An 18,338-nucleotide genomic window follows, 5' to 3' on the forward strand; every position below is an offset into this window, starting at 1 on the left:
GCCTGCTGGCAAATAATGCTCTTCCCTCTCTTCATTAGGTGGATCCCATCTCTGCCTAGCCCTCCTCCTTCTTGGAACACCATCCCATGGTCAAAGAATCGAAAGCCTTCTCTCCAATACCACCTGCGTAGCCATTTGTTGACTTCCACGATTCGATGGTCTCTACCCAAGCCTTTTCCTTCCACAGGGAGGATAGACGAGAAGACCACTTGCACCTCAAACTCCTTTATCCTTCTTCCCAGAGCCCCATAGTCTGCAGTGATCTGCTCAAGATCATTCTTGGCAGTAACATTGGTGCCCACGTGGAGAAGCAGGAAGGGGTAGTGATCCGAGGGCTTGATGAATCTCAGCAGTCTCTCCATCATATCGTGAATCCTAGCTCCTGGCAAGCAGCAGACATCTTGGTTTTCCCGGTTGGGGCGGCAGATAGATGACTCAGTCCCCCTGAGGAGAGAGTCCCCGACAACCATCACCCGCCTCCTTCTCTTCGGAGCGGTGGTCATGGAACCCCCAACCCTAGGACAGTGCATCTCATGCCTTCCAATTGGCGGAGTCTCCTTCTGTTCCCTTTCCTCAGATGTATCATCTAGTCCACTCTCTGCATTAGTATCTGTGGAGAGAACATGAAAATGGTTACTTACCTGTATCTGTGTTGCTGGTACATGGCCTTTCTTCTTCTGGAGGTCACATGCTGCCAAATTTCTTCACCGTCCTCCTGTCCCCGCTGCACAGCCTGCTCTGAATCTTCAGAACATTGTGCCCATTGAAGCATATCCTGACATCTTTCCAGGAAATCTTCAGTTTCTCTTATGCAATGCAGGGTCGATACCTGTTGCTCCAGACCTTGAACCTTCTCTTCCAATATGGAGACCAGCTTGCACTTTGTACAGACAAAGTCGCTTCTGTCCTGTGGAAGAAAGACAAACGTGGCACATCCAGTGCAGGTCACAACAGCTGAACACCCCCCGTCCATATTACCTTCCTTCTACGAGCTTCCTCAGGAGTTGTAATAACTACTCAGAGAAGCCGGCAAGATGTAAGCCTCAGCAGGCTCTCCCCGGGTGAACTCCCAGGCAAACTCCCTCTGTTAGCCGCTCTGCTATTAGCTGCTCAGCTGGTTCACAGCAGAGGTGACCATGATGGTGTCCCAGAATCGCAAAAGAACTCCAGCATGGACCGAACGGGAGGTACAGGATCTGATCGCTGTATGAGGAGAGGAATCCGTGCTATCAGAACTCCATTCCAGTTTTCGAAATGCCAAAACCTTTGTCAAAATCTCCCAGGGCATGAAGGACAGAGGCCATAACAGGGACCCGAAGCAGTGCCGCGTGAAACTTAAGGAGCTGAGGCAAAGCCTACCAGAAAACCAGAGAGGCAAACGGCCACTCCGGGTCAGAGCCCCAAACATGCTCCTTCTATGATGAACTGCATGCCATTTTAGGGGGTTCAGCCACCACTATCCCAGCTGTGTTGTTTGACTCCTTCAGTGGAGACGGGGGCAACACAGAAGCAGGTTTTGGGGATGAGAAAGATGATGATGATGATGATGAGGTTGTAGATAGCTCACAGCAAGCAAGCGGAGAAACCGGTTTTCCCAACAGCTAGGAACAGTTTCTCACCCTGGACCTGGAGCCAGTACCCCCCGAACTCACCCAAAGCTGTGTCCCGAACCTGCAGGCAGAGAAGGGACCTCCGGTGAGTGTACCTTTTAATATACTATACATGGTTTAAAATAAAGCATGTTTAATGATTAATTTGCCCTGGCATTTGTGGCTCTCCTGGATGTACTCCCAAAGCCTTTGCAAAAGGTTTCTGGGGAGGGCAGTCTTATTCCGTCCACCATGGTAGGACACTTTACCACACCAGGCCAGTAGCACGTACTCGGGAATCATTGTAGAACAAAGCATTGCAGTGTATGTTTGCTGGCGTTCAAACAACATCCGTTTGTATCTCTCTGTGTTATCCTCAGGAGAAAGAAAAGGAGTACTTGTGGCACCTTAGAGACTAACCAATTTATTTGAGCATAAGCTTTCGTGAGCTACAGCTCACTTCATCGGATGCATACTGTGGAAAGTGTAGAAGATCTTTTTATATACACACAAAGCATGAAAAAATACCTCCTCCCACCCCACTCTCCTGCTGCTAATAGCTTATCTAAAGTGATCACTCTCCTTACAATGTGTATGATAATCAAGTTGGGCCATTTCCAGCACAAATCCAGGTTTTCTCACACAAACTCCCCCCCCACACACACACACAAACCCACTCTCCTGCTGGTAATAGATTATTTAAAGTGACCACTCATCCTCAGGAGAGGGATATTATTCATGGTCACCTCGTTGAAATAGGATGCTTTTCTTAAGGGGAAATTCAGAGGTGCCCGTTCCTACTGGGCTGTTTGCCTGTGGCTGAACAGAAATGTTCCCCACTGTTAGCCACGGGGAGAGGGGAGGGGCTAGCCACGTGGTGGGGGGAGGCAAAATGCAACCTTGGAATGAAAGTACACATGCTATGTATGTAATGTTAACAGCAAGGTTTACTGTGAAAGAGTGTACCCATTGTTCTATAAAATGTGTCTTTTTAAATACCACTGTCCCTTTTTTTTCTCCACCAGCTGCATGTGTTTCAAGGATCACAGGAATTTCTCCTTCCCAGAGGCTAACGAAGATTAGAAGGTGAAAAAAACGCACTCCTGATGAAATGTTCTCTGAGCTCATGCTGTCCTCCCACACTGACAGAGCACAGATGAATGCATGGAGGCAGACAATGTCAGAGTGCAGGAAAGCACAAAATGACCGGGAGGAGAGGTGGTGGCCCGAAGAGAGTAAGTGGCGGGCTGAAGAGAGGGCTGAAGCTGAAAGGTGGCAGCAGCGTGATGAGAGGAGGCAGGATTCAATGCTGAGGCTGCTGGAGGATCAAAGTAATGCGCTCCAGTGTATGGTTGAGCTGCAGGAAAGGCATCAGGAGCACAGACCCCCGCTACAGCCCCTGTGTAACCAGACACCCTCCTCCCCAAGTTCCATAGCCTCCTCACCCAGATGCCCAAGAACGCAGTGGGGGTGCCTCCGGCCACCCAGGCACTCCACCCCAGAGGATTGACAGAGCAACAAAAGGCTGGCCTTCAATAAGTTTTAAACTTTTAAACTTTTAAAGTGCTGTGTGTCCTTGTCCTTCCCTCCTCCACCACCCCTCCCAGTGCTTCTCTCCTCCACCACCCCTCCTGGGCTACCTTGGTAGTCATCCCCCTATTTGTGTAATGAATGAATAAAGAATGCATGAATGTGAAGCAACAATGACTTTATTGCCTCTGCAAGCGGTGATTGAAGGGAGGAGGGGAGGGTGGTTAGCTTACAGGGAAGTAGAGTGAGCCAAGGGGCAGGGGGTTTCATCAAGGAGAAACAAAGAGAACTTTCACACCGTAGCCTGGCCAGTCATGAAACTGGTTTTCAAAGCTTCTCTGATGCGTACCGTGCCCTCCTGTGCTCTTCTAACCGCCCTGGTGTCTGGCTGCGCGTAACCAGCAGCCAGGTGATTTGCCTCAACCTCCCACCCCACCATAAACGTCTCCCCCTCACTCTTACAGATATTGCGGAGCGCACAGCCAGCAGTAATAACAGTGGGAATATTGGTTTCGCTGAGGTCTAAGTGAGTCAGTAAACTGCTCCAGCGTGCCTTTAAACGTCCAAATGCACATTCTACCACCATTCTGCACTTGCTCAGCCTGTAGTTGAACAGCTCCTGACTACTGTCCAGGCTGCCTGTGTACGGCTTCATGAGCCATGGCATTAAGGGGTAGGCTGGGTCCCCAAGGATAACTATAGGCATTTCAACATCCCCAACAGTTATTTTCTGGTCTGGGAATAAAGTCCCTTCCTGCAGCTTTTGAAACAGACCAGAGTTCCTGAAGATGCGAGCGTCATGTACCTTTCCCGGCCATCCCACGCTGATGTTGGTGAAACATCCCTTGTGATCCACCAGAGCTTGCAGCACTATCGAAAAGTACCCCTTGCGGTTTATGTACTCGGCGGCTTGGTGCTCCGGTGCCAAGATAGGGATATGGGTTCCGTCTCTGGCCCCACCACAGTTAGGGAATCCCATTTCAGCAAAGCCATCCACTATGACCTGCACATTTCCCAGGGTCACGACCCTTGACATCAGCAGATCTTTGATTGCGTGGGCTACTTGCATCACACTGGCCCCACAGTAGATTTGCCCACTCCAAATTGATTCCCGACTGACCGGTAGCTGTCTGGCATTGCAAGCTTCCACAGGGCTATCGCCACTCGCTTCTCAACTGTGAGGGCTGCTCTTATCTTGGTATTCATGCACTTCAGGGCAGGGGAAAGCAAGTCACAAAGTTCCATGTAAGTGCCCTTACGCATGCGAAAGTTTTGCAGCCACTGGGAATCGTCCCAGACCTGCAACACTATGCGGTCCCACCAGTCTGTGCTTGTTTCCCGAGCCCAGAATCAGTTTCCATGGCACGAACCTGCCCCATTAGCACCATGATGCATGCATTGCCAGGGCCCGTGCTTTGAGAGTCTGTGTCCCCATCACTCTCGTCACTACGCTGACGTTGCCTGCTCGCACGGTTTCGCTTTGCCAGGTTCTGGAGCTGCATATACTGCTGGATAATGTGTGTGGTGTTTAATGCGTTCCTAATTGCCAAAGTGATCTGAGCGGGCTCCAGGCTTGCTGTGGTATGGCGTCTGCACAGAAAAAAGGCGCGGAGCGATTGTCTGCCATTGCTCTGACGGAGGGAGGGGCGACTGACGACATGGCTTACAGGTTGGCTTACAGGGAATTAAAATCAACAAAGGGGGTGGCTTTACATCAAGGAGAAACAAAAACAACTGTTACATAGAATGGCCCCTCGAGGATTGAACTCAAAACTCTGGGTTTAGCAGGCCAGTGCTCAACCCACTAAGCTATCCCGCCCTCTCATATTTCAGGCAGGACTTCATGGAGGGAGGGAGCAAATGAATACAAAACAAATCTGGTCTATTTCTTGTTTTGATCCACTCCATCTATCTTTTACATCTTTGGCTGGCAGCAGATGGTGCAGAAGTACTGCAAGCCATTCACATCTCTTGGCTGCTCGGCAGAAGATGGTGCAATAGGACTGCTAGCCATCCATATTTCCTGCCTGCTCACCATAAGATGGTACAATAGGACTGCCCGCAGGACTAAAGTGAATGACCTGGTCGAATCACTCCTAATTTCGTCCCTGCACCCATGTCTGCCCAGGCACTCCTGACCGACGCGGCCAGGAGCACCTCGGACATGACGATGACAGCTACCAGTCCTATTGCACCGTCTGCTGCCACAAGGCAAGGGGTTGCTGCTGCTGTGTAGCAATGCCGTTCCGCGTCTGCCAGCACCCAGGAGACATACGGTGACAGTGAGCTGAGCGGGCTCTATGCTTGCCGTGGTATGGCGTCTGCACAGGTAACTCAGGATAAAAGGCGCAAAACGATTGTCTGCCGTTGCTTTCACAGAGGGAGGGAGGGAAGAGAGGGCCTGACAACATGTACCCAGAACCACTTGTGACAATGCTTTTTGCCCCATCAGGCATTGGGATCTCAACCCAGAATTCCAATGGGCAGCGGAGACTGCGGGAACTGTGGGATAGCTACCCACAGTGCAATGCTCCGGAAGTCGACGCTTGCCTCGGTACTGTAGAAGCACTCTGCCAAGCTAATGCACTTAATGCACTTAGAACATTTTGTGTGGGGACACACATACTCGAATATATGAAACCGATTTCTAAAAAAACGACTTCTATAAATTCGACCTAATTTTGTAGCGTAGACATACTCTCAGTTTCAGTGACAGAATATAACCACCTTGACAGGAGTTTTACACAGAAGGGACCATCAGATCATCCAGTCTGACCTTCTGTATTACACAGGGATTTAAATTTCACCCAGTTACCTCAGTACTGAGCTCCATAACTTGTGTTTGAGTAAGACCTGGTTGACACTAGGATTTTATATCATGGAATCAAAGATTGACAGGGTTAGAAGGTGGCTGCAATGATCAACGAGTCTAAACCCCTGCCAAGATACAGGATTTGTTGTGTCTAAACCATTAAGACAGATGACTATCCAGCCTCCTGTTGAAAATGTCCAGTGAAGGACTTTCCACAACCTCCCTGGGTGTCTGTTCCATTGGCCTCCTGTTCTTACAGTTGGGAAGTTTATCTGAGATAAAAACCCCAAACCTGCTATGCTGTAGTTCAAACCCATTGCCTCTTGATCTATGTGGTAACGTTCCTCCATAGTTTTAATGGCATAGTTCAGTCTGTCTGACACCTTGAATGACAAGACTTCATTTTCAGTTGGGTATAAATTTGCCAAACATTAACCTGAAGTTTCCCAAGCTGGGTGTCTACTTCCAGCTGAATAGAATTTTGAAAGTTTCATGGCATAACAGTTCAGCTGACTTTTAGAATGAAGCTGGGGTAGATGTCTTGCCCATGTTGAAAAATTGTCATATTTAAGCTAGTGAGGAGTGTTAGGGGGCTTATTCCTTCACCCACTTACTTCCCTGGTCCTTCTCGCATCAACAAGAGCAACAATACCCGAAGTCCAAAGGTGCAAACAATTCGATGTTTATTGGGGTGAACTTCCAGCAAGCATGATTCCAGTTTCCTTCCTTAGTATCCTCCTTCCCAGCTCTGACACCACAGAGCCTTACACCTGTGTCCCTGTTCCCATTCCTGCCCTTAGCCAAGCATGATTCCAACTTCCTTACTCCCATTCCCTGTTCCCATTTCCCCCTTTAGCAAAACATGATTCCAATTTTCTTACCCCCATTCCCTGTTCCCATCTCCCCCTTTAGCAAAACATGATTCCAATGTTCTTACCCCCATTCCCTGTTCCCATCTCACACACCCACATGCCCACCCCCACCCAGTCACTTCCTCACTGACTACAGATTATATAGTAAAACTTGAGTTCTGCTTAGCTATACCTTAACAAATCATTTTCCTGAAATTTAACTAACCAATCCTAACATATTGTAACATGATTATGTAACCAATTATATCCCACCACCTCAATTAGTTTACACCCAGCAAAATTAATTATACAGCAGACAGGAACAATCACAGAACCAGACAGAGATTATACAGACAAACAATAGCAAAGTGGGAACTATAATGACAAAACAATACAGAAATGAGGATTTCACATCCCAGCTATTGATAAGTGAGTTCTTGCCAGACAGGATGCTATCAAACTAAGTTTCCTTTTACATTTTCTAGGCACTTCCCTTTCTCTGGAGGTGATAGGAATACAATCCTGTCCTGATAGTGCCTAACAGCCCAATAGCACCTTATTTCAGTGTGACTAGTTTGGGATGTGAGGAGGTGACCGGTCGCTTCCCAGCTTATGGCTGCCTCTGCTGCTTAGCCAAAGGCCTGAGCCTAAGAACAGGGCCTCAGACTGTCACAGTAAGAGAAGGCCCTTACACCGGCAGATAGTGGTTTTGATTCTTTCTTTTATAACTCTATCACTAGCCAAGTGATAAGAATACACCTAAATTCTTAGAATAATAGAATATCAGGGTTGGAAGGGACCTCTGGAGGTCATCTAGTCCAACCCCCTGCTCAAAGCAGGACCAATCCCCAATTTTTTGCCCCAGATCCCTAGATGTCCCCCTCAAGGATTGAACTCACAGCCCTGGGTTTAGCAGGCCAAAGCTCAAACCACTGAGCTATCCCTCCCCCCAAAGGCCTGTAGAGTACAGGCCTTTACAGACAGGCCTGAATATCTATATCCTAACAAGGAGCCCTAGCACCTCCATGCTTTTCAGCAGATAAAGCCTGATAACACCCCCCCCACACCACCCAGTTAACAGCCAAAGCCCTAAATTGCAAGACAAGGAAGTGACAGTGTCTGTGCATTAACACACAGTTGTCCCCTGAGATTTTACTCAGTTCTTACTCCAGATTGGATTTTTTTTGGAAGATCTGCTTGAGGGCTCGTCTACAATTAAAACACAATAGCGGGGGTGCCATAGCACTTCACTGGAACCTGAGCAAACTATCGCCCGCGGCCTCCGATTCTGGCCTTGTACTGGACCTCGACTAACAGCTTTCATCCTGAAGGATCCACTGTACGACGAAAATGAAGCCACCTTAGGGCTGGAGCCCATCACCGAGGGGCACAGTAAAGAGGGGCATTTTGGCCCATGATACTAGTGCAAATTCAGCACCTGCGGCAAGGGCCCTGGGATATTTAGTGGCTGTGCAGAGCAGAAATGAATTCAGACCTACTCTCTGTCCCATCATGCATACATTGCACTTGGTTTGTCGAACCAAAAGAGATAGGTACCTGTGATTTCTGAGATGGAAGCCTCTTTGCTGGGAATCCCCCTCAGGTATCCGTGACCCACACCTCTCTCACCCCAGCATCTGCAGCAACATCCCACACCAAGAGCTGACAGTGGTGTGCATTGCTTATAATATAGCTCTGTGCAAACCCAGTGGGGTTCACTCAGCCTCTAGGGGGGAAGCAGCATCTGGATGGAGACAGGCTGGAGACCAGACACTCTCTAGCTCATGCCTCTGTTTCCATGTCTGTACTTCTGTGTTTGTTATTCAGCTTCAACAACAACCAATAATTATGGGACCTTTCCAAAGGGAGATGAGAACTCTTGGGCTCTCCACTGAGTCAGAGAGGAATTGGCTGCTCTGTGTATTTGTGTATATTTACAAATTATAGTTGATTACTAAGAAACCTAGGGAAAGTGACTAGGTCTCATAGGCTCTGATGTTGTCTAAATGCCCAGGATGGATAGGTAGATAGTAGACAGACAGATCTGGAGAAAGATGACTGAGTGGAGACACATACACTTTCTGTAGGGACAAGGGATTTTTGCTACAGAATCAGAGATCAGTAATTCTCATCAGTAACTATTATCATACCACATAGAACCTTTCATTGAAGGATCTTCAAAAGACTAGCAAAGGAAAGTCACTATGGACATATCCCCATTATGTCCATAAGTAAACTGAGGTAGAGGAACACATGACTTGGCAAAAATCAAACAGAATGACAGACCCAGGAGTTCTGAGTTTTCTGCCATAAAAATGGTTTCCCCATCAGTAACTGAGGGCATGATAAGTGGGAAATGGACTCATACTGTCGTAGGGCCTGTTCATTGGGTGGGGGGCGTGACAGACTTCTGTAGGTTGCAACCTGAAACAGCCTGTGAGGTTGTGAAAAGCAGCAAGCCCCTCCAGGTCTTGCACTTACACAGTCATACACAAACAGAGACACACACTCATGAAGTTATGTGATAACTTTGATTTGTCACTCATGAACCAACCATAGAGAGGCTCCAGACAGTTCCCCCAGTTCCCCAGCCTAGGACCTCAGAGCTGTACTGTCTTGCCCTTGTCTTGCTGGGGGTTTGGAAGCTGTGTTATCAGTGGGGGTAGCAGATGATAACCCTGTTGAAATGCTGATTGGGAATGATTTCTTCCGAGTAGCTCAGGCTGTTAAAGTGTCTGCCTGCAGGAAGAAGGAGCGTTCTGCTGGGACCCCAGAGGGAAAGGGGAAAGTCCCAGGCACTTCAGAGGCAATGGCAGAGAGTCTCTTTGAATCCTCTGCAGCAGGGGGAAGCTGCATGCTTCCAGGGGTGAGAGTTGTTCAGATCAGCTCCTGCCCTGCAGCTGAAGGTGAGAACTCCTCCGGGAGGGAGGGGAGGATACTTGCAGTCAGTGAGAATTCTCTTCCAGCTGTTAGCTGCAAGCCTATTACATCTGAATCAGGGAGAGATCCCACTCGAGGGAGCATAGCGAGATGTGCCTTGTGGTTGGGGATGAGGGGCCCGGAGGAGGAAACAATGGGAGTAGAACAGAGGTGGGCAAACTATGGTCCGCGGGCCACATCCGGCCCATGGGACCGTCCTGCCCAGCCCCTGAGCTCCCGGCCAGGGAAGCTAGCTTCTGCCTGCTCACCTCCCAGGCTTTCCAATAAGCCTGTCCTGCCGCTCTGAGTGGCCTGGTAAGGGGGAGGAGGGGAGTTGGATAAGGGGCAGGAGGTCCTGGGGGGCAGTCAGGGGACAGAGGACGGTTGGATGGCATGGAGGTTTGGGGGGGCGGTCAGGAGATAGGGGTTCTGGAGAACCTGTCAGGGGGTAGGGGTGTGGACAGGGGTCAGGCCAGTCATGGGACAGGGAGCAGAGGGGTTAGATAGGGAGTGGGGACCTGGGGGGGGGTGGTTTGAGACAGGGTGTCTTGGGAGGGGGCAGTCAGGGGACAAGGACTGGGGGGTTGGATGGGTCAGGAGTTCTGAGGTGGGCAGTCAGGGGGCGGGGGTATAGATAGTGGTCAGGGCAGTCAGGGCAGTCAGGGGGCGGGGGTATAGATAGTGGTCAGGGCAGTCAGGGGATAGGAAGCAGGAGAGTTGGATGGGGGTGAGGTCCTGGGGGGCAGTTTGGTGCGGGGGGGTCCAAGGAAGGGGCGGGCAGAAGACAAGGAGCAGGGGGGGCTGAATAGGTCAGGAGTTTTGAAGGGGACAGTCAGGGGGTGGGAAGTGGGAAGGGGAGTGGATAGGGGCCAGGGGCCAGGCTGTTTGGGGAGGCACAGACTTCTCTACCCGACCCTCCATACTGTTTGACAACCCCGATGTGGCCCTCAGGCCAAAAGGTTTGCCCAACCCTTCAGTAGAAGAACACCTCCTCACTGGTCACTTGGGAGAGGGTGCCCAGGACAGAGCAGCTGATCTGGGGTCAGGACAGTCATGGGACAGGGAGCAGAGGGGTTGGATAGGGAGTGGGGTCCTGGGAGGGGGTGGTTTGAGACAGGGGGTCTTGGGAGGGGGCAGTCAGGGGACAAGGAGTGGGGGGTTGGAAGGGTCAGGAGTTCTGAGGGGGGCAGTCAGGGGGCGGGGGTATGGATAGTGGTCAGGGCAGTCAGGGGATAGGAAGCAGGAGAGTTGGATGGGGGTGAGGTCCTGGGGGGCAGTTTGGTGCGGGGGGGGTCCCGGGAGGCGGTGGGCAGGAGACAAGGAGCAGGGGGGGTTGAATAGGTCAGGAGTTCTGAAGGGGACAGTCAGGGGGTGGGAAGTGGGAAGGGGAGTGGACAGGGGCCAGGGGCCAGGCTGTTTGGGGAGGCACAGACTTCCCTACCCGACCCTCCATACCATTTGAAAACCCCGATGTGGCCCTCAGGTCAAAAAGTTTACCCACCCCTTCAGTAGAAGAACGTCTCCTCACTGGTCACTTGGGGGAGGGTGCCCAGGACAGAGCAGCTGATCGAACATCTGGGCACCCAGGCACTCAGGCTGTGAGAGGGATCTGTGTCGCTGACCTCGCAGAAGGGAGCAGTCACAGGACTCAGCGGTCACGGACAGACAGAGGGGTGACGGAGGGCACTCCAATTGAGGCCCTCATTTTTCAGCCCTTTGTTCCTGATGTTCTTGTGGAAACAAACTCTGTCTTTTTCAAACAGGATGCAGATCCTACTAAAGAAGTGGTTGTCTGTGAAAATGCTAATGACCCATCAGACAGAGGGTAGGAGGAAATTCCCTGGGGTGGTAAGAAACAGAAAGAGCTATGAAAGTGCTGCTGAGAAAGGACACTCCTCTTCCCCCAGAGAGTAGAGATCACAACCTTCGAGGATAGGGAGATGGGAAAGGACCTAGTGCTTGAAGTTGAGATCACAGGAACAGTACACGTGAGGGGCGGATTTTTTCATGGGCATAACTCTGGGGTTGAGAAGAAGCTCCACAGAGGGCTAGCTAACATACAAAGTCCTCTTACATCCTTACCTCACCAGACCCTGGCTTTTCAAGACCCCAAAGATAACCTTAGCCTGAGATCCTTACTGAAGGGGACACTAAGGGTGGGGAGGGAACAGTAACTAAACACATGGTAAGGTTCAGGGAGGAGTTGAAAGACACAGTGAGTCTTGAAAAAAACAAACTGTCCAAACAAAAGATGTGGTACAATAACAATATATCGGAAACCAGTGATAACGTCTGAGGACACTCCTTCTCAGCTAACACCTGTAAACAGGCTCAATGCTTGTCAGAGTAGGGAAAACATAATTAAACCTGATCTCCTGCGTGGAAGGAGAAACTGAGGCACACGTCCTCGTGGCATTGATGAATATCTCTATTGAGTTGCCTGTTGGAAAAGTACAAAGGTTAACAATGCTGAAGAGATAAAAGGAGAGGTTTTCTAGTGACCCAGAGAAGGCTGAGTTTTGAGATCACTGGGCTGATCTACAAAGTGGTAAAAGTATACAACTTTTCAAGAGCACCTGTGGGTAAAACTACAATGTTTGCAACACTTGGGAGTTGAATGGTCAAAATCTAAAGAGGGCCTTGGGCACACTGCTTCTGCCTCAGTCAGTGACTAACACTTCTGCAGTAAATTAAGGGGTGATATATAACATTCTGTACCAATACGTACCAGTATTTCAAACTTCTTTGCTCCTTGGTAACAGCCACAATGTAGTTTACATCCAGTCTACCCATCACATTGTGGATAAACCTGTAACCCAGAGTTCTTTCAACCCAAAGCTCTTGGTAACTTTTACTCTGTTCGAGGTGGTGTCAAGAAATAAATCAGGGGAGGCAAGGCCGTCCCACCGATAGATGGCTGCCACAAACAGGACAACACACGAGTGCTTTCACTTAAAGCTAAACTTTACTTAGTCTCAAGCACTTATACACACGTCCGCAACAGGTTAATAAAACACCCCCAATCCTTGATCATTACCAAAGCTGAGTGTGGCTTTCGAGTGGCACAGCGGCAGCCCGTCTGCCAGTGGGGAACACAAGATGCATCCAGAGGAAGAGACCAGTCCCGAAGAGTCCCACCACCTCAACCTCCCCCCCCCCCCCCGCTTATTTATACATTAGTAATAGAATGACATGTCCCTTAAAGAAAACTTGTTAAGCAAGCAATTCCAATGGGCAAGCAAGAGGGTTTCTTTTGATTATTGATTAACCAGGTGTGGGTTTTTCCTGAGTTTGCAGCCTTGAGACCCCAATAGACATTCCTGGAGCACATCCTGCTCTTCTAAAATGCATGTATCAGCAACGTCAACACAATTCTTATCAGAAAGGACGTGGGATCAAGCTGCCCTCTCTGTGGTTCCCCCCACCCCCACCCGCCTTGGCTCAACCTTGACTGCTGAATGGCCAATTTACAGCCTGCTGACTTGGCTACTTTTAGCAATAAGCCATGGTGGTTTCAGGCACTTTACTGGTTTTCCAAAGTCTCCCCGTACAAACCATTCAAATTATGGCCCATTAAGAAACACAATAGGCCTTGGAAGAAGCTTATCCCCACCTGATGGACTTTCCTGTGAATGTTCTCGCTAGTATATGGGTAATGATCCTTGCTATGAATCACTGAAGCATGCAAGGACATGAGGCCAGTTCATGTGACACTGGGCTCCATCCTGTGCCTGTATTTTTCCACTAACTGTGCTGGGAACATTTGCTTTGGGAAAATGAAATTCACTCTATATGACAGAAACTGTAAAAGGTGGAAGCGACATCATCACTTGGCCTCACTCCCCCACAACCCAACACCTGCAAAAAAACTTAGCAACAAGGACTGAACTGGGGATGTGGTCCCAGGCTGAAGGGGATTCTTAGCCTGGGTATGCAAGATTGGTTGACTGTTTCTATCATCAGGATGAGACACTGCTTGATTGAAATCCTATCTAGTGTAGAGAACTTAGAAGGTGATTTGGTTTATTTCTTATGAAACCAACTTTGAGCCGTGCAATATTACTTATAATCACTTAAAATCTATCTTTCTGTAGCAAATAAATTTGTTTACCTTTTTCGACCTGAAACTGTGTGTTGTTTGAAGTGTAAAAGGGAAATCTGCTCAGGAACACAGGTGGGTTCATTGTCATCTACACACTGAGGGAGTGGCTGAGAGTGGCTAGTGAAAGTATTCATATAACTGCAGCTGGGTGTATCTCTGCATGTGTATGGCTGTATGTGTATGGGGATAAGTGCAAGATCTAGAGAAGATTGCATCTTATCATATCCTCAGTGTGTAAGAGGGGGCCCATATTGGTATGTCAGAGGGCTCAGTGGTACCCCAGTTCCAGGCTGCATCCAGGGGAACTCTGTCATAGCCACCCAATGAACAGACCCTGCTAGAATTGAGTCTGTTTCCTTCTTGCCATGTGTTCAGCTACTCACGGAGAGACCGTGATAACATCACGGAAGACAGGACCCATCAGTTCTGTCTGTCATTCTCTGTGAGTCCTTAGCCAAGGTCATCTCTCCCCATCCCTCAGTTTACCTATCAGTATCATGGGGATATATTCATAGAGACTTTCCTTTGCTAGGTGTTTTGAAGATCCTTCAATGCAAAGACGGTGGGCAATTTATGAGTTTACCCTGTATAAGCTTTATACAGAGTAAAATGGATTTATTTGGGGTTTGGATCTCATTGGAAATTGGGTGTCTGGGTGCTAGAGACAGGTATCCTGCTGAGCTGTTTTCAGCTAAAGCCTGCCGCTTTCGGGGGGTGGCCCAGATCCTAGCTCTCCGTTGCAGCAGGCCAGTGTGTCTGACTCAATAAGGCAGGGTTCTGGAAATCCCAAGCTGGCAGGGAAAACTGGCTCAGAGGTAATTTCAGCACACCAGGTGACAGTCCCAAGGGGATCTCTGTGACTGAACCCATCACACTGATCTCTCATCTCCTAGCAACAGCCCCATGCGTCTGCAGATATTGTTCTTTTCTCCCCTCAGGCATCTTTCTGCAGATCAGTCTGTGTGCTGGCTACCCAGATCTCCTAGACATTTACAGTCTATCAGACCCTAGGGAGGCTAAGACATTATCTCTATTTTTCTTAATAATCAACTCTAATATTAAATATACACAAAACACAGAGCACAGAGCCTGAGTGTTTTCATCTTCTTTTAGGAAGTTCCCTTAATTACCGTTTACTCTTAAAGGTGGATACAGAACACAGAAGTGCAGACAGGTTTGTCTCCAGCCTATTCCCATTCAGATGATCGATTCACCACTAGAGGCTGAACAAACCCCACTGGGATTGCACAGAGCTATATTACAAACGGTGCACCCGCCGTGTTGTCTTTTGGCGTCGGATATTGCTGCAGAAGCTGATGTGAGAGAGGTGTCGGTCATGACACCTCATGGTGATTCCCAGGGAAGATGCTTCCATCCCAGAATTCACAGGTACCCATCTCTCATTGAGAAACTCACCTGCTCAACAAACTCAGTGCAACCTGGGCGTGATGCGACAGAGAATAGGTCTCTGTGGTCCTTTCCACTCTATGCGGCCATTAAACATTCAGGGCCCTTGCCACTGGTGATGAGTTTGCTTCAGTATCACTGGCCAAAATATCTCTCTTTTGTCTGAATCCCTGTTGACCCTGGTTTATGGCCTCTCACCCCAAGCTGGCTGCATTTCAGTGGCACAGTCAGAGAGCCCAAACAAAGGGTGGTGCCTCCATCTCGACATACAATGGCCAATCCATTTCTGAATCCCATTTGGCTAAGCACCTTCCTCCAAGTGATAAGGGGAGGTTTTGGAACAAATTGATAAACATAACAGTAGTAAATCACCAGCACCAGATGGTATTCACCCAAGAGATCTGAAGGACTTCAGGAGTCAGTTCTCTGTTAATGCACAGAGACTGTCACATCCTCTTCTTGCATTTCAGGTCTATGGCTGTTAACAGGAGGGTTACTATCTGACTTTTATCTCCCGTAAGACATGGAGGTGCTAGGGCTCTGAACTGGAATAACTATAAAAAATGTCAACATGAACAAGACATCTTCTGTCCTAATGTCATTTGAAAAGTAGAACAAACTGTTTTGCCTGTAAGTTTCAAAAAAACCCAATTCAGACTGAAGCAGACACCCAGTGTGGGAAATTCCAGTCCAAATGATTAAAGATTTTTTGAACTTATAAGAAACTGAAAATAAGGTCTTCTAACTGATGTTGTCAGATAAACTTCATTAACGGTGGTGTCACCAGCACCACCTATCCATTTGTGAATCCCATTCAGTTAAGCTCTTTGCTCCAGTAATGACTGTGGAGAGGAGTTCAACAAGCCAAATATCGTGGAATCATAGAATCATAGAAGATTAAGGTTGGAAGGGACCTCAGGAGGTCACCTAGTCCAACCCCCTGCTCAAAGCAGGACCAACATGAACTAAAACATCCCAGACAGGGCTTTGTCAAGCCGGGCCTTAAAAACCTCTCAGGATGGAGAGTCCACCACCTCCCTATGTAACCCATTTCCAGTGCTTCACCCCCCCCTCCACTACTGAAATAGTGTTTCTTAATATCCAACCTAGAGCTCCCCCACTGCAACTTAAGACCATTGCTGAAAGCTAAGGAAATAAGCCACACAATAGTCTCTTTCCTCAGAACTTTACAGCTGAGCTTTCGGGGCCCACAAGCTTTATGGTGCACAATCTCGGCTGCCTGCCTCACAGTCCTGCTCCCAAAGCTCAGCGGATTTTATAGGGTTTCCTGGCTTCCCTCTGTGCTCCAGACAGGCCTGTCAGCCCCAGCACTGTGTCCTCACTGTACTCAATGCAGGTTCCTTGCCAGGCTGCACCAGATCCCATCCCAGCCCTGCAGCATGGAGAGCCCAGATTGCGGTGGGGGAGGGGAGGATGGTGGAGATGATCCAGCAAGTGGCTGGGGTTGGAAAGGAGGGGAGCGAGCAACAGCATGGTGCTTTGGGGGGAAAGGCGTAGCTTGGGCGGGGCATGGGAGGAAGAGGCTGAGAAGCGAGCGGGGCCTTTCGGGAGATGGAACAGGGGAAGCTGCCTTGTGTAAAGAGGTGGGGCAGGGGGCAGGGCTTTGGGGAATAGACTGGGCAGGATGCGGGGCCTCAGAGGTCAAGTTAAAAACAATTAGAATGGTGGCAGTCCTATGAGCTATACACAAACCGATTCCTCAGTTTGTCACACTGACACAGCACAGTAAGTCCAAAAAAGGATTTAATGTCAATTTCACTGTCCAGTAAGTGATTCAGGGAAGGGGGTCCAGCACCATGTCACCAGACAAATCTGCATGGAGCTCATTCTCAGATTCAGAGCACATGAAGGAAACTTTAGGCCCCTTTATGAGTAAAGAGCCGGAGCAGTCTTACCCGGATCTTTTTGGTCCTCACCCCATAGATGATGGGGTTTAGCATGGGGGGCACCAGGAGGTACACGTTGGCAATGAGAACGTGGAAAGGAAGGGGCACATTCTGGGCAAATCTGTACATGAGGGAGATGAAAAGACGTGGGATGTAAAAGGCTAAAATGACACAGAGGTGGGAGACGCAGGTTTCAAATGTCTTGAGCCGGGCGTCTTTTGTGGGGAGGCTGAATATGGCCCTGAGGATCTGGGTATAGGACACAGCGATAAAAATCCCATCCAGACCAGTCACACAGAATGTCACAAAGAGTCCGTAGAAAGTACTGACATGGGTGTCGGCACAGGCCAGCTTCGCCACGGCTATGTGCAAACAGTACGGCTGGGGGATGATGTTGGTTGTGCAATATGGCCAGTGTCTTACCAGGAAGGGAAAGGGCAGTATGAATATGCTGCTGCGCAGAACCACGGCCAGGCCCATCTTGGCCACCATAGGGTTTGTCAGGATGGTGGAATGTCTCAGGGGATCACAGATGGCCACATAGCGATCGAAAGCCATGGCCACACAGATTCCAGACTCCATCACTGAGAAGCAGTGAGTGAAGTACATCTGGGTGAGGCAGGCATTGAAATTGATCTCCTTGGAATTGAACCAGAAGATTGCCAGCATTTTGGGCAGGGTGGACGTGCACAGGATCAGGTTGGTAACAGCCAGCATGCAGAGGAAATAGTACATGGGCTCATGGAGGCTCGGCTCCGTCTTCACGATGAAGAGGATGGTGAAGTTCCCCAAGACGGCGATGGCGAACATGGTGCAGAAGGGGATGGAGATCCAGACATGGGCTGCCTCCAGGCCAGGAATGCCCAGCAGGATGAAGGTGGAGGGGTTGGTGAAGTCGGTTGTGTTGGAATCTGACATAGAGTAGGAGAGAAGTTCTCTCCTGCTTGTACCACGTGTTTCCATGACTTCCTGTAGATGCCCAGAGTGATGGTCGCAGTAAAATTACCTGGATGGAGAGACAGTGTTAAATGAGACAATACATGTACTACTGGGGGCTGTTCTCATGGGTGAAGCAGATTGGTCGCCCTTCACACACTGAAAAATGATATTTTAATAATTCAGAGAAATGAACTATGAACAAATGACCTTACTAATCTGAATTCCATATTTTATGGTGCTCTCTGCCTCAATAATTCCCACTCATCGTGGTGTGGGAAACCT

The 18,338-nt window shown here is 49.1% G+C and overlaps 1 protein-coding gene across 1 annotated transcript; it reads right to left on the bottom strand.

The window, feature by feature from the left end:
- Positions 1-17,087: 17,087 nt before the first annotated feature.
- LOC140913767 (olfactory receptor 52R1) lies at positions 17,088-18,035 on the bottom strand. The gene has a single exon (XM_073350598.1). The coding sequence runs from the start codon at positions 18,033-18,035 to the stop codon at positions 17,088-17,090; it is 948 nt and encodes a 315-aa protein (XP_073206699.1).
- Between the last annotated feature and the right edge of the window lie 303 nt (positions 18,036-18,338).

The sequence above is a fragment of the Lepidochelys kempii genome, chromosome 1, assembly GCF_965140285.1.
Source record: "Lepidochelys kempii isolate rLepKem1 chromosome 1, rLepKem1.hap1, whole genome shotgun sequence".
NCBI lineage: Eukaryota > Metazoa > Chordata > Testudines > Cheloniidae > Lepidochelys > Lepidochelys kempii.

Bases quoted from the DNA above. Each gene is read 5' to 3' on its own strand.
- LOC140913767 (XM_073350598.1), bottom strand. From the start codon at position 18,035: ATGTCAGATTCCAACACAACCGACTTCACCAACCCCTCCACCTTCATC.